Source organism: Oreochromis aureus, linkage group 11 (assembly GCF_013358895.1).
Source record: "Oreochromis aureus strain Israel breed Guangdong linkage group 11, ZZ_aureus, whole genome shotgun sequence".
Lineage (NCBI taxonomy): Eukaryota > Metazoa > Chordata > Actinopteri > Cichliformes > Cichlidae > Oreochromis > Oreochromis aureus.
This window is the reverse complement of record NC_052952.1, coordinates 31,497,750-31,515,180: the sequence shown is the minus strand read 5'-3', so window position 1 is coordinate 31,515,180 and position 17,431 is coordinate 31,497,750. Positions and strand designations below refer to the sequence as shown.

The following is a 17,431-nucleotide window of genomic DNA, read 5'->3' as shown; positions in this document are numbered from 1 at the left end:
ATATGTATGTGTGTGTGTGTGTGTGTGTGTGTGTGTGTGTGTGTGTGTGTGTGTGTGTGTGTGTGTGTGTGTGAGCTCGACCAAGTGATACACATTTATTATGAACATCCTCTAATCACATCATATCAAACTGACAGTGACAGAGTTACATCTATTGTGCATTCAGTAATTTCACCAACAATCAAAATAACTACAGAAACAATTCAAATGACAGAGCTATCCTACGGCAGTGATGTAGTGAACAAAGTTATTCTCTTAAACAGAGGTGTAGTTGTTCCTAAGACTAAATATGTACTTAGTTTTTACACACAAGAATATTAAATGTATTTATATTTTTTGCAGAATACAGTAAAAATTATATTGACAAAATAAAATCACTTGTGATGTTGTTTAATCATGCCAAATTTATTGAAAGTCACTTTCAATAAATTCAAATTCAATAAAGATTAAATATTTAGTTGTCAAAAAAACTGGAAAGTAATTTTTCTTATACTTTTTTTTTCACATGACTGTAAATTCTACAGTACAGTTCAGTCAGAACTGAGATGTGCCAAGTTCTTTCATCACTTCTCCTTTCTCTGACAGAAAAGAACATGACACAGTTCAGTGAAGTTTACACAGTCCACAAGGTCGGTAAACACATTCTCAACAAATACATACATTGTGACATTATTATTGCAACATGTGACAGTAAATGCATCATGTACTTTGAAGTTTGTTTTTCACTGATGTCACAAAATGCTGTTTTAACTAAACAGTAATGGGAACATTTTTTAATATACAGTGTTATCTGTGTATATGTGCTAAGTAGTAATATTAAAGCTGATGTGCTTGCAGGACTCTTTGGTAAAATGTTACAATCACTGAACACTTATGCTGTACGATGGATAACAAAGAAGTTCAAATTATGGCTCTTTTTTCATTAGATGCAATTTTTTTCATGGTTATATTAAAGATGTGATTTATTTTTTATGTGTTTGTTAAAGAGAGAAATTTAGCTGTTTTAGGCCTAATCTAGCCTCGAGCCATACACTTCGACCTCACACAGACTTAGGAACTCATTTCTCTTAGGAATGACGATATTAATGTAGCGGCCCTCTGTCCCATTGCACTTGAAATCAGCAACAGCACCTCCTGCAATACCTGTGATCATGGCACACCTGGCAGAAGAAACGGAAAATGATTTAGTTAATTCTGATCAGAACATTTGATTTGTCCATGGAGTTTAACAACTCAACTCTCAGCCTCCGTTTCAAATACAACTTTCATAATGGACACTGACAGTTCACATCAAGTCACTGAGTCAAATCTCAGGCATGTCAGATAAACACACACAGAATGAATGTACACACAGAGTGTTTGCCATAGTTAATGCACACTCAGATCCAACACTTCCATTTGACTCTGACTTGAATTATTTCAATTACTTCTGCATACACTATTATAATTTCATTAATTGAAACGTTGGCCATCACCATGCCTATATGCTGTTAAAATGAAAACTGTTTATATTATTTTTTTCTTGTAAATTTGTGACTATACAACTTGACGAAAAATTAAAATTAAAATTAAAATTAATTTCTCACTTAAATCTCATTGGTGGTCTCATGGGTTGCCATTTTAGTTCATGTTTTGGATGCCTCTTATGTCTTCTACCCCTGTGTTTAAGTCTCCCTTGCCCTTCATGTGTTTCATATCTGCGAGTCTTATGTTTTCAAGTTCATGTTGTCATGTCTGCGTCTCATTAGGTTTCCTGTTTTATTTTGAAGAGGTCTTGTGTTCCTATGTTCAGTGTGTTTAGTTTTACTCTCCCCTTGTGACGTTGTTATGTGCATTCATATCAGCTGTTTCCCCGTGTGTTTCCACTTCCCCTGATCACCTCCTGTGTGTATTTAGTCTGTGTGTTTCCGTTCAGTCGTTGTCAGACCATCTGCATTCCTTCGTCCGTGCCATATCAGATTCAGTTATTCCATGGTCCAGCTCAGGTTTTGCTCGTTTTCATGTCCATGTCTTGTCATAATATCATTGTCTAGTGTTTCCCAGTTTAGGTTTTAGTTTAGTGTTCACCTTGCCTTAATTTTGTCTGTTACCAACCATGATAATTGGCTTGTTTTGTTAATTCAAGTTACGTTTCACGTTCTGTTTGTGGTCTCCATTTGAGTCCTTTTCTTCACTCTACACACAGTCAGTGGGCTGACTGTGACAGTTAGACTTGATGGATAGCATTAACAACCTGCTAGCTGCAAATAATCATGTGCAGTTCTGAAAGCAGTCTATGAAGTAACCTCAGCTAACGCTAGCTAACAATGTTCTCTCGGTGGCGAGTAGCCTTCAGCAATAGTAATAAATCACACAGCAAAGGTACATTCATGTAGTTGTAAAAAGCATGACAACATATTAAATAATCCAAAGTATTCAGAATACGTTACTCACGTTGAGTAACTTAACGGAATACGTTACAAACTACATTTTGTGGCATGTATTCTGTAATCTATAGTGGAAGACAAAAGTAGTAAAAGTAACCTTCCCAACACTGACTGTGGTGACCAATAAAGGGCGCAGTCGAAAGAAGAAGAGTAGAAGTAGAAGCTGTTAAAACATGCCATGATGAAATGTGAAGTACCTGGGATTATTGTTGCCATTGTTTTCAAGAGATTCTCCAATGCGGATCTCGGCTCCATTGAGTCGTTCTGGGTGAGAATCTTGATTTACTATACTAATAGAAAACACTTTATGTGTTTTGAGCAGATCAAGTCGCCACCAGGGGCTCATTGATTTTCGTGTGAGCGTGCAGGAGGCCTCTTCCCATTTGCTGTTACGATTTCCATCTATGGCATTATATGCAATGCCAAATGAATATCTTGATGACTGTGTGGCTTTTCCTTGGAGTGCAAGATTCTCCTCTGCAAAAAGAACAAATTTAAAAAAGTATGATGTTTGTCATGTTTGTTAAGTCACAATTATAAGCTCGAAGCGCTGCGGTACATGTGCAACAAAACAAAATTAAATATTTTTTTCCCTAATTTTGTAGTTTGCATTAATAGATTTTGATTAAACCTTTATTGCAGCAGCACCGCTTATCAGCCTGACACTTTGTGGTTTATACCACAGCTTGTAGGTAAGGCTACATGCAGTCCACATTTATTCACAGTGTCATGAAAAAGTATTTGGCCTCTTCCAGATTTCTTAGATTACTTAAATATTCCAGATCAAAAGATAATCCGAGACAATAAAAAATGCAATTTTTAAAAAGTTATTTAATTTACTAAAGTGGTAATGCTAACCAAACCAAACTGCCCCTTATTGCCTACCTTGTTAAATGATTTAACAAGGTAGGCAATTAGGGTTACAATAAGGGTTGTAACCCTAACTGGGTTACAAAATAATTTGTAAGGCAACGCGACTCCTTCAAACCCTGGTTCATCATCCACAAACAGAGAAAACCTGGAACAGTGAACCATCAAATTACTCTAGGAGCTCATCGCAGATTCATCCAGGAGGTCACAAAAGATCTAAACAAAACAGCTACAGAACTGCAGGCCTCACTCACTTCAGCTAAGGTCAGTGTTCAACAATAAGAAAGAGACTGGGCAAAAATGGCATCCATGGGAGACTTCGGAGGTGAAAACCACACCTGACTAAACAAAACACAAAAGTTCGTCTCACGTTTGCCAAAAGAATATCTTGATGATCCCCAAGACTTGCTGTAATTGATGGAGCCATAAATTCTGCTTTCTTCCAGAAAATCCTAAAGAAGAATGCCTGGACATCAGTTAATGCCATGAAGCTCAAGCACAATTGGGTTATGCTTCAGAACAATGATTTGAAACACACCACCACCTCCACCACCACCACAAGTCCACTTTTTAATAGAAAACAATGGAAGGTTTTTGAGTGGCCTAGTCTAGACTTAAATCAGTTTGAGATGCTTTGGAAAATGACCTTCAACATGCCCCTCATGCTCAAAAACTCTCCAACGTGACTGAAAAATTCTGAAAAGAAGAGTAGGCCAAAGTTCTTCATATCCAGTTATCACAAAATGCTTGATTGCTGTTCTTGGTAATCTTTGTCCAGTATTAAAATTTGTTTGCTGATCTGAAACATTTAAGTGTGACCTATACACAAAAAACCCCTAAGAAATCAGGAAGGGGGCAAATACTTTTCCATAGCATTATATGTAGTGGCATAAATTCTCACGGGTTGGAGCAGGGTATCCATAGACTTCAACTTCGCAGAGTGTGAGGATCCTATTTGAACCAGGCAGAGTCAATGTTACATAACGTCCCTCCACCTGATTGGCAAAAGTCAATTTGGATTCACCTGTACGTCCTTCAGAAATTGTACCAACCCTTACAGAAAGTATGAGAAAAAAACATAGAGTTTACCACAGCAGCAGATTTCACAACATTTTATGGTCAGCGTGATAATAATGCAGCAAGATATTGTACTACTCTATAAATTTAGTTGTGATGCATTTTTACAATAATTGAATCATTGTAGGTGCTATAATCAAATTGATTGTTGTAGTATTATATAGCATGCCAATGGTGCGACTATGGACAGCTAACAAATTCAGCCCTGCAGCAACCAATCCTGCTACCAGTGATTACCAGTGTTTACGTCTGCCCTTTTTAGAAAGGCAGACGTAAACACCACAATACTTTTTTATGCTTACAAACATAAAAATGCAAAAATTAAAGAAAAAAGAATCATAGTATAGCTGATGATTTGTTTCTCCTTTATATTTACACACTTTGGGTTTTCTAAACCTTCATTGTTCAAAGAGTTGCCTATATGGATCTCCAGCCCACTGAGTCTGTGCTGACAGCAGTCTCCTCTGTTGAAGATGGTGACAGACGTGATTGTGTAGGACTGAAGCAGGTCCACTCTCCACCAGGGGTTCGTCTGTTCATTAGTGTGTGTGCAAGACCCAACCGAAAATTCAGAATTACGATTTCCATCAATCGCGTTGTGGGCAGCTGACAGGGCATTATCATTTAAACGGGTTGATTGAGTTGCTTTACCACGCAGGGCCACATTTTCTGCAAATGAGAGATCTACAATGAATATAAAATATACAATGCATAATAAAATTAAATAGATTTAAGCAGACAAAACACAAAGTACAGTAATATTCAAACAAAGACAGTTTTTGAAATGGTGAGTATTGCACATTAAAAAATAACTTTCCATAACTAGCTAAATAAAAGAGGTTGTGAATGCAAGTTGTTGCTTTGATTATGCTTCATAAAGTCACGTCTTCTAGGAGACTGTAACTTATTCTGCAATAAGACTTTGAAAAGTTCAGTCCAGGAAAGCAGAAAACCAATTTTTCAATTTTCCCTGCAAACCAACAATCCAAAAATCCAAATTTATATTAAAAAAATCTAAAGGCATTTAGTGTCAGAGCTGCAGGGGTGCCCTACACTAGTTAACTAGCAACTTCCTTTTGTTCAAGTCCAAGTTTATTTATATAGCACATTTAAAACAACATCTATTGACCAAAGTACTGTACAATAGTCAAAGCAGAAGACATAAAATAGGATAAAGTTAGAAGGGAATAGAATCATAGAATGATAAGATAATAAAAACAGTAGTAACAGACATACTGATTTAAAGCCAGAGACTAAAAATGGGTCTTTAGATGGGTTTTTAAAGTATCCAGTGTTGGGAAGGTCCTGATATGAAAGGCAAAGTGTTCCACAATTTAGGAGCAGTCACCGGAAATGTCCGGTTTCCTCTGTGTTTTAATCTGGACCTTGGGACAACTAGTAGCATTTGGTCCGCAGACCTCAAAGATTATGCAGGAGTATACCAGATTAGAAGATCAGAAAGATACAGTATGTAAAAGTTAGTCCATGCAGCGTCTTAAAAACAAGTGTTTAAATCTTAAAAATAGTTCAAAAACTAAATGGTAGCCAATGTAATGATGCAAGTATGGGAGATATGTGATCTCGCTTATGCGTTCCAGTTAGGAGCCGTGCTGCAGTGTTTTCGGATGAGTTACAGTCGGCCAAATGATAACAAGGTAACACCAGAGTAGACGTTGACGTTGGCAAAGTGGATTATCTGCCTCGATCTCATCTTATTCCTAACATCCTCCTCTCATGCAATTCTCTGCATGTCCTCCATCACTGGATCCATGAATCTTCTCTGTAGTTCTCCTCAGTTCCTCTGGCCTGGCAGCTCAATTCGGCATCCTTTGTCTAGCATATTTATTATCCCTTTTCTGCATACGTTCACCTGCTTCACCTTTCCTTTCACTCTAGCTGCTATCCGTATTGATTTCAAAATTCTTTTACTCACTTATAAAATTTTAAATAATATGCCACCTAGCTATTAAACAGAACTCTAATCAGATGCTCTTAACGCAACCCAGGTCTAGGCTGAAAACCAGAGGCGATCATGCCTTTGCTATCGCTGCACCTAGACTATGGAATAATCTCCCTATTGCCATTCGTATTTCTGATACTATTCAGTCTTTTAAATCTCGCTAAAAGACTCATCTATTTACTTTGGCCTTTATTAAGTTAGTTGATTATCATTTGGCAGGCTTCTATGTTTGTCTTGTGTTGCTGTTGTCTCACTGTTGGTAAATTATTTTACTTGCTCTTAATTTGTGAAGCACTTTGATCCACATTGTTCTTTTTAAAATGTGCTATATAAAGAAATTTTGATTTGATTTTTGATTTTATCCTTCACATCTGACATTCATCCATTTCTACCCTGCCTGCAATCTCCTCTTCACCTCTCTTCTGAACTGTTGCTTTGAATGGCTGATGCCAAGTAATTAAAGTCATCGACCTTCACTAACTCCACTGTTTACAGCTTCACTGTTACACATCTCCCTCTCATTCACACACGTGTATTTTGTCCTGTTTCTGCTGACTTTGATTTTTCTTCTCTCCAGTGCATACTTCTACCTTTCCAGATTGTCATCTGTTCCCTACTCTCAATACACATCACAGTCTCATCTGCAAATATCATAGTCCACCGAGACTCCTGACATCATTTCTCAACTTGTACATCACCATTACAAACTAGAAGGCTCAGAGCAGGTATCTGATGTCCCCAATAATCCACTAACAACACAGGCACAGTTTGTAAAGATGCCTTATAAGCATATAAGAGTTTTGTTTGTTGTATTTGCATTATTTCTGTGGCAGACATTTTTGGGAATGTGTATTTCCATGTTGTGATCTGTTTATTTTATGGCAAATTAAAAAGTATGATTTTTATAACACAACTGACTTGCAACCCCCTCCTTTCGGTAAAATTTATTTTTACTGTATACGCATTACACAAACTCAAAAATTACTCTGCCTAGTATTTTTTACTAAATCATATGGTGTTTTTATATTTAAGATATCTCACACACTTACGATAAGTGGAACCCGAGCTTATTCCTAGGAGGAGTAGCAGAAGGAAAACATTCAGTTTCATCATTCTGTTGAATTTGAGAAAGATGGCATTTTTATTAGTAAACAATATTTTATAGCAAATTTAATTTATTACTGGTTCCTGTGTCAAAGTATTTAAGCCCCACATTTAAAGTGAAATAGCTAGGATCAAAGTTATTGTAGGAAAAGAAACTTTGTGAAAGAAACTTTTATGCAAAAACACAAATGTGCACTGGTGTTTTGTTGGTCAGAAGTGAAATGCAGTGTGGTAGACACTTGAAAGACACTGGGAAAATGTTAATGTGACCACAACCACTACAAACTATATGTCAGTGGCCTGTACATCACCCATTCACTTAAAGCTGCAAAGCACTGATTTTTCCATTGAAAACATTGGAATTCTCTATAAATAAAAAAGTGGCTTTAAAGCTTCAATAGGGTCTTTCCATGAACAGGATTACTACTCTTCAGATCTTCAGTTCTGAATTAGTTTATGTATTTTTTTTACATCAAAGTTGTTTTTTTGTGAATGTGAATTTTAAGATAATCATAAATTACACACTGAAAATATGAACTACAAGTTATACAAAAAAGAGCTTTAAGCAAAAAAGAAAACTAATTCTATATTTAAACAGAAGATAGAGAAACATAATAAAGACAATCAGTTTCAAGAAAAGAAATGAAATGTGTTACTTGAGTATCCAGACTGAGCAGATGCTTCTTCCTGGAAACTGATGATTCAGTAAAAGAGAAGTGCTCCTACTGATGTTGTTTCTCTGTGTGTGTGTTTAATATGTATATGCAGCTCCGCCTCTGCTGAACAACAACTAACCAATCATCAGAAATCACAATCATATTCTCCTCAAAACTACTTCCTACTGGTTTGTGCCCATGCACAATTGTTTCACTTCCTCACTTGTGAATTACATTTTCAAGAATTAGTAAAGCAGTTCTCACATCACTGATGTTTTTTCTGGTTATTTAGCAATATCCTCCTACTTATTACTCAAGATGTAATCAGACATTTACAAAATTTTATTTTCCTGTAAGGGTTGGGGCCATTTTGAAATGTCCTTGTATCTGAAAGATAAGTGGAATGATAATTTCAAAAGCTCTATGAGTAAAAAAAATAACACTCGTTAATGAAATCATTCATCATAGATCAATTTCTCATTAAAAAAACATTTTTGTAGGCTTTCAGGAACGATTAGGCTTATATTCCAGTGGTGCGTTATGTACTTCTCTTGTACTTTTAACTGAATGTGTCCTGTGTCATATACTTTTTAACTGTAATGACAATTAAATGTGTAACTGTCATTAAGAAACTCTTTCACAGATCTACTAATGCGGCTGATTTTAATGCAGTGTGGTTATTGGTGCCAGTTGGGCAGGTCTTATTTCAGAAATTGATAATGTACTGGAAGAAAATATCCAGTGAGCAGAAGTTGGATCCAAGGCATTAAAATGGTTTGCTGATGCTAGAGATTACAGGAAAATGGTCAGACTGCTTTAGGCTGATAAAAAAGGCAGCAGTAACTCAAAAATACTCTCATTACAATGAAGGTATTCAGAATAGCATCTCTGAATGCAGAACATATTGAACCTTAAAACAGATGGACTACAGCAGTTTGCACCAACTCATGAAAGTTGGATAAAAGAAGACTGGAAATACGTTGTCTGCTCTGATGAGTCTCAGTTCCTGGTGTGAGATACGGATGATAGGGTCAGAATTTTCTTGGCTCATTTTGACCCTGTTAGTGCCCACTGAACAGAATTTAAACAGTCCAACCTATAAAGAAACAATGGATAGAAACCATAACCATCATGGTCATACAGTGGTTGTTTTCAGTTTTAAACCTGCTATTCTAGTCATCACAGCGTCCAAAGTCTTTGTAATACTGACAAACACAGCAGGCGAATAGTTCAAAAAGGAAATATAATTCGAAAGAATGAACATCATTTATTGATGAACAGACTTAGGTGTGTGGTGGTTAGACTCCAGTGGCCCCGCCAACTAAACAAGCTAAATCATTTTAGTTTAAGGTTGTTCTGTTTAAAAAGAAACAAAAAAACAAAAAAACATTACAACTGGTTCGGGGGCGATCGTGGCTCAAGAGTTGGGAGTTCGCCTTGTAATCGGAAGGTTGCAGGTTCGAGCCCCGGCTTGGACAGTCTCGGTCGTTGTGTCCTTGGGCAAGACACTTCACCCGTTGCCTACTGGTGGTGGTCAGAGGGCCCGGTGGCACCAGTGTCCGGCAGCCTCGCCTCTGTCAGTGCGCCCCAGGGTGGCTGTGGCTACAATGTAGCTTACCATCACCAGTGTGTGAATGGGTGGATGACTGGACGTGTAAAGCGCTTTGGGGTCCTTAGGGACTAGTAAAGCGCTATACAAATACAGGCCATTTACCAACCAATATTTTTTATTGATTCAGTCTATTTCAGAAAGAAATAGTCAATATTGATCTGCAGTCATAAAAAAGTTTGCTATTAGAAATGTACATTTTCACTTAAGTCAAAATAAACAACTCAGCAGCTAAAAAAAGCAAAGCAACAACTGACAAGAAACAACAACAAACAAGCAACAAAAAAGAAACATAGAATGCAAAAAATTTGAAAGTTCAGACAAATTTTTATAAAACTTGTATTTAAAATGTTATTGTCATTTGTTATGACTATTATGAATTATAAATATAATAATAATATGAATATGAATATGAATATTATTATTATTAGGGACTTAAACCTGTTGTTGTAATCAAATTCAATAGTAAAGTTGACGTTTATGTTTGATCATTATTTTGATTAGTTTTTTTTTTTTTATTAAAAAATTGCCTCTTTACTCCAGTATCAGCAGGCACAAACAAAATAACTCCATATAATTGTAACTGGTACAGCAGGTTGTTTGAGGCAACTTTTTACTACCACATTAGCTGTTATAACATTGATATTCAATGTAATCGTTAATGTCTTTCAACTTGTTTTGAAATTCTTCCGCCTCACATTGGTCAAAAATGGAATAATGCAGAATAAATGTTACCCCAACTATGTTACTATTCTTTATAATAATGAAACTCTAATATGTGGAACCAAAATCTTTAATGCAACATGAATCTGCACAAATGCATCACCCTAAGCTAAACAGTTTCAGCATCCTCATAGCTAATCCAATCTGGAACCGTACACCTCGACCTCACACAGAATCAGATGCTCACGTCTTCCAGGGATGACAATGTTGACATAGCGACCGTCCATCCCGTTACACTGAAAGTTTTCAGTGAAACCTGCAGGGATGCTTGAGATCACAGTACACCTTTCAGAAGAGAAATGATTTTGTTATTGAAAAACCAAGCAAACTAACACTTTAGGATATTACTTCACCAAGATCGTCATTGATGAAAGTTAAGTTAATTTTTTAAACTGTAAACTACCTGGGATTATTGTTGCCGTTGTTGTCTAGAGAATTTCCGATTCGAATTTCAGCTCCATTGATTCGTTGGGGAACACCATCTCCTTGATTGGTTATATTAATAGAAAACACTTTATGGGCTTTGCCCAGGTCCAGTCGCCACCAGGGGGTGAAGTCAGCATTTGTATGACTACATGAAGCTTGGTTCCAGTTGTTGGCACGACTGCCATCTATGGCATTATAGGCAACGCCTATTGAATGTAGTGAAGACTGTGTGGCTTTTCCTTGGATTGCTAGGTTCTCTCCTGCACAATGACACAGTTGCAAAGATCAGTACTGACGCCTAATTAATGCTTTCTGCAGAATTAAGGAGCTCTGCCCTGAGTATCTCTTGAACCCGAAATTCACAACTATAAGCACATTGTTACTTTTTACAGTATTAATGAGAAGGTGTGCTAAAAGACTGAAATGTTCTATAAAGTTGTTTGAATGTCTGTTGTTTCTGTTGTTTATGTGGATCATTACCACAAAGCTTAAAAGATGCTTTAACAGTAGTAGTGTTATATTGTAATTCCTAACAAATATATAAATCATTCTTCTCTGTTTTCTTCATCATATTTCCTTTTCTAACATTTGGAACTTTAAGATGTTCATTATCAACTATAGTAACACTCACTGTACTGAACTGTTCTATTTTCCAGGGTGGGATGATGGCACAGCATGCATCTTTAATGACTTAAAAAATCAAGAATTGGCTACACCTGCCACGAACTAGAATCTGCTGAAACACCAGAATCATTGTCAACAGTGAAGCGAGTTTGATACCACATGGACTGAGAGGGTGCTGACCAAGAAAGAAGCTCCTCCTCCAAAATCAACAACTCTAAAACCCAAACCCAAAACCAAAAGCCTTAAACTCAACAATATAAAAATTTCTGACGGATATCAAAAGCATCTGGTTATGGTATAATTCGCTATTGGATATTTGAGCCTGTATGTATACTTTTGATGTATGTATATTTTTGTATTTTCTCTAATACTGTGTGGATTAGAGAAAATGCAAATATTATTCAAACTTGTGTCAATTTTTGTTTGTTTTACTTAAGTTGTTAAAGATGTATGATGTACAATCATTCCACCAATAACCCCACCCCCACCCCCACCCCCCCAAAAAACCCCAAAACTGAGAGAAGGTGGCAGTACCATACTCACCAGTTGGGACACGATAGCCAAAGACTTCTACTTCACAGAGTGTAAGGTATTTATTGATACCAGGTAGAACCACAGTTACATAACGTCCCTCCACAAGTCTGGTAAAAGTAATTGTTAAAGACCTGCCTGCTGGGATGTGAGAAATTACTGCAACCCTAAAAGAGAGAAAAAGGAGTGAGCTCATATTTTTCTTTTGAATGGTAATACTTGTACAAAAAAATTAATATCTATCCATTGATCAGCTACCACATACACATCCAGTTATATTCATGGATTTAGGTGAAGGCAGTCCAAGCTGGCTTTTGGAAGAGACAGTGTACACCTTGAGCAGATTACCAGTCCAACACTAAGGTAACAACCTACCCAAACCAGTCACACTCACATTCTTGCCCATCTCCCATTTAGCATCACAAGTTTACTAGCATTCTAAAAAATCCCCAATCAATGAACAGGTTTAAATCCTTCCTGCTGTCAGGCACTTACCGCTGCTTCACCGTGGTAACACAAACTAACATACAGTACATCATCAAATTTAAAGATTTCAATTAATTATACAGCATGAAACTCTCTACTTTCTACTCACATTTATAAATGAAATATATATTTTTGTTTAGTTTGGTATTTCTACTGTTTATACCAGCACATTAACATGTTGTCAATGCAACTAAAATATAGCTAATAGCAAAAAATGATATCATAAGTATGTCAAACTTTATATTTAGGACCTCTCATTTTAGGTGGTGTATAGATACAGGCCTAAAGTTTCTACATTAAAGGACTGTAGCTTTGTTACCAAAATTCAGAAATTGACAACATATTCTGAACGCATAGGAAAGCAAGCTAAATAAGTATTTAAAATTTTTTTTCTGTTTTAGAACTTCCAGATGATCTTTGAACAGTGCAACAGACTCAACAGTATCAACCAAGTTGAAGGTATAAATTAGTTCAATGTTAAATGAAAAATATGCTGATATATAAAAAGACAGACAGAAATCTCTTCTGTACCTATGAACGTATTATTATATTCATGATGTCTTCAACGAAGTCACTAAAATATAGTTTTGTGTGTGTGTGTGTGTGTGTGTGTGTGTGTGTGTGTGTGTGTGTGTGTGTGTGTCTGGCATCATTTCAGTAGTTTTTTTGTTTGATTTTTTAGTTTTGAACAGTGTTGGTCAAGTTACTTGAAAAAAGTAATCAGTTACTAATTACTGATTACTTCCCCCAAAAAGTAATCCCGTTACTTTACTGATTACTTATTTTCAAAAGTAATCGATTACTTAGTTACTTAGTTACTTAGTTACTTTTTAAAAACACGATTTACAACCTGAATAGGTGATAAAGCGATAGATCTTTCAGCCCAATTCTACTTTTTTCTGCATAATTCATCATACAAAATGTAATCAAATGGAAAAGTCTCTTTTAAAACTTGTTTTATTAGTTTTAATCTTTTAACTTTATGCATCAAGCAAAAATTAAATTATATGCAACATTCTCTGACTGGAAGAAATTTGTTTAACATTTAAACCTATTTTCTGCACATTCCAGCACATAAAATAAAATATTTTTTTGTGTTTACACTCACTCTTTCAAATAGATGCAAGTAAAACACAGCAGAAAATAAATAAAATCAAAGACTAGCGGTCCTGTTGCTCTATTTTCACCTGTAAAGCAGGACTGGGGTAGGCGGAGGAGGTTTACCCTGGTGCAGGTGTGCCGCAGCGGTCAGTGGAAGAATCCGCGAGTTTCTCTGTGAATTTCACATTACGTCGTAGTACACTCGGTGCTTGCTTGGAAGTTTAGGGGTTTTTTCGCTGTAAAAAGAAGTTTTCTTCCCACGCACAACGGACACTAATGTTTTTGTCACTTTTTATGGAATCAAACTCAAAATAAGGTCAGTACTTCCACGCTTTAAACGCTGCATGCTACACTCTGTCCCGCACTCGATATATTATGATCTGCACACAGCTGTTGTCACGAACGTCGCACTCGCTTACGTCACTGTCATGAGACGTTCTCGCAAAAAATCACGGTTTTAGTAACGCAGTAACGCAGCGTTCCTACGTGAAAGTAACGGTAATCTAATTACCGTTTTTGCAATAGTAATCCCTTACATTACTCGTTACTTGAAAAAAGTAATCAGATTACAGTAACGCGTTACAAGTAACGCGTTACTGCCCATCTCTGGTTTTGAATAATACATTACATTTACTTACACTGGATTTCCAGCACCATTATCTTGTAAAGAGTTGCCGATGTGAATTTCTGCCCCATTGAGCCTTTCTGGACAGCAATCTCTTCTGTTAGTGATGGTCACAGAGGTGACAATGTAGTAATCCAACAGGTCCACTCTCCACCAGGGGTTGGTCTGTTTTTCAGAGCAGGCACATGATCCAGCATTATAGTCAGATTCACGGTTTCCATCAATGGCATTGTTGGCATCTGCCAGCTGATGATTGAATTGTTTTGACTGGGTTGCTCTTCCCCGTAAGGCCACATTTTCTGTAGATAAGACAGTTGAAATATAATTTAAGATGTTGAATATAAAATGTCTTTACATGATTAAACCTGCATTATAAACCCACTTTTTTTTCACTCACTACAGTACAACATCTCTTATAAAGATTTTCCAGAGAGACTCGAGTGACTGTTATAGATTGTTAGATTCTGTTATAGTACATCAAACATGTTAAATCCTATTTAATAAACCATGTTCTGCGTAACTATTTTTTTTTTTAAGTTTTACAACAAAGTTTTATATACCCAGATCATACTTACGATAGGTGTGTGCTGAGCATGTCCCCAACAGAAGCAGCAAAAGCAGACCTGAACTGTGTTTCATTGTTCACACTGAAAAGAGAATTAATAATGGAATGCATTGGGGTAGTAATACATTCATCCCAAACTTAAAATACATTTTGTTCCATATGTCAGAAACCTAAAAAAAATCTAAACAAAATAACAAAAACAAAGACTAACATCTTTAACTCTGTATTATACAACATTCAATGAAAACCACATACCTTGCAAAGTAATCAGAATGAGATGAGGAGCCACTGTTAAGGAGCATTACTTATATTCAAATCCTACCATGACACATGACTTTTATTACTCTACCTCTTACGCAGATAGATAAGGTTAGATACTGGCAGCCTCTGATGTTTTTGTAAAACTTAATTCCTAAATATGGCCGTCATTAAGATTTATGGATTCAAACACAAAAGCAAAAGGAAAAACATAACACGTCATTGAAATATGTAGGTTGAGTTTATCTCAAGTTTTCTGCTCCCTATTCACTTTTCCTGTTCAACTCCATTCTCCCCATTTCTCTGTGGAATATGAGGGTTTTCATTAACTGTAATAACATGCCCTAATTTGCAAGGTTTTTACTCTAAATGAAATCCAATGAATAAACACGCACTCTGTCCAAATCATCAAACTTTATGTGTTACAGTTTGGTCATAAAGTGCTGTTATCAGCTCACATGTGATTTACACAGTCAGACCCTTTGACTGGGACACGTGCCACAATGGTGACAGGATGTAGAGTAAAATCTTGTCTTGGAATTCTAACAAGCTACTGTATTTACCAGTACACGCTTAGAAAGGATGTTTAAAAAAATTACACAAAACTCATTTTGTGTGAATTTTGACACAATGTCAAAAAGAGAGATGAAAAATTACACACATTTTGTAAAAATGCAGACAAAATGCGTTGTCCCTGAGCTGATGCAGCATGTCTTAAGATGTGCTGTATTTAACACATCTGTTCTATGAGTGTAAATAAATAAGACTAATAGACTAACAGAGAGTAAAAACAATAGATTTCCTTACGTATAATTTTCACCCGAAATAGAAGGTCACATGTATTCAAATCACTTTTGTTAATTTTAGTTTAATTCAATTCAATTTTATTTATATAGCACCAAATCACAGTAACAATCACCTCAAGGCACTTAATACTGTAAGGTAAAGTCCCTACAATAATTTAGAGAAAACAGATGTCTCCATACACAAGGTGTGCGGGTCTGTACATGGTACATGATATCTATGGATAGTCTCTCTGTGTGAAACAAGAATCTAATTTGTGGTATGGCTGCAAGATGTGACTGCCGAGGTTACAAAAATAGCTCAATACACTTGTAATGCTTAAAATACAATAACAAAGCATTTTAGTTCAGACTTGCTGCTGGATGCCAATGTTATTACATTTTTAGATATTTTATTTTGAAATAGTTGACTCCAGTTATAAAATAAATTTTTGCTCGTTTATATAATATATATTTTTATATAGCATACATGCTGCCACTATGCATACAAAAACAACAAATAACCCCCTAAACCGTGTGTTTGGAACTTATTACACACCATCCAATAAAAAAGTCATATCTCATAAACTAATAAGAAGGAGATGAGAAGTCGCTGTTTATGTGTGCATCCTGTCACAACACGTGCTGTTTGTGTGTTGACATACTTCAGAAGTCTTTATCTTTTCCCTTCTATTTAGATAAGACTCATTTCATGTATCAAGCGTGGGTGAGATCAGGGATTGCTGGGAAATGTACTTTTAATATTTTATGGTCACATCAGCTATAAAACGTGAAGAGAAGCAGCCATAAAGATAACTGAGTACAACCAAAACATAAGAAAAGAAACACAAAATGCAGTATGGAAAAAAAAAGTGCAATACAACAAAATACACTCGTTGTGTTTTATTTTAATATGATGTGTTGGGCCAAGTAAAAATCTGCTTGCTACACAAATTAGCCTAAACACCCTAAATAAGGACAGACATGTACTGTCTTCAGCCCCCTTTGACCTGGAGCTGTGTAGACAAAAGATTTTGGACATTATTGGAGTACAATAAATGTATTTGTCCTCATCATGAGTCCAGAGTGTGGTCTAAATACAGAGGTGGTTTGGTGTAGCCTGAATAAAAACTAGAGAAATAATACCACTGTCTGAATTAATTGTCCAGGTTCTGGGTCTGTGACCCACTGTTTTTGTTTATGTATTATTATTGATCTTTGTTTTTATCTGGGGTTTGACTGCTATTGTGATGGTTTCTGTTTTGTATTTCTAGTTCTTAGGTTTTGGTTATGGGCTCAAAATGTGGTCATAAATATTTTGTACTTGTAAATCAGGATTTGTATGTGTAAAAAGAATTTGTGTGTGCGTAAAAAAGATTTGTGTGTGGACTTAGCCAAAAAAACACCTGCAAGTTACAAGTACGAATTTTGACCCTATTTTTCTTCCTTTCATCTGATTGGTCAATGTCATGTCAATCACAAATGTAACAATCCAATCAGAGAACAGATGGGTTTGGCTGTCGGAGGGGCGCTTTTTTGAACTGCAGGTCCTTGAAGGGAATAAATGCCCTTTTACATGCCAACCCAGCGTTTTCCTTCATCTCCACG

General features: G+C 36.2%; 2 protein-coding genes across 2 annotated transcripts; both read right to left on the bottom strand.

Annotated features, from left to right (window-relative positions):
• Positions 1–386: 386 nt before the first annotated feature.
• LOC116333487 lies at positions 387–8,205 on the bottom strand. The gene is made up of 6 exons (XM_031756739.2): positions 8,094–8,205; positions 7,383–7,447; positions 4,754–5,042; positions 4,198–4,349; positions 2,624–2,903; positions 387–1,160 (listed from the first exon to the last, which is right to left on the bottom strand). The coding sequence occupies exons 2-6, from the start codon at positions 7,444–7,446 to the stop codon at positions 1,010–1,012; spliced, it is 936 nt and encodes a 311-aa protein (XP_031612599.1). The 5' UTR covers position 7,447; positions 8,094–8,205; the 3' UTR covers positions 387–1,009.
• A 1,949-nt stretch (positions 8,206–10,154) lies between these two features.
• LOC116333488 (pentraxin fusion protein-like) lies at positions 10,155–14,857 on the bottom strand. Its single transcript, XM_039619589.1, has 5 exons — positions 14,794–14,857; positions 14,232–14,517; positions 12,019–12,173; positions 10,829–11,111; positions 10,155–10,710 (listed from the first exon to the last, which is right to left on the bottom strand). Exons 1-5 carry the CDS (start codon positions 14,855–14,857, stop codon positions 10,560–10,562), a joined length of 939 nt encoding a protein of 312 aa, XP_039475523.1. The 3' UTR covers positions 10,155–10,559.
• Positions 14,858–17,431: the final 2,574 nt, after the last annotated feature.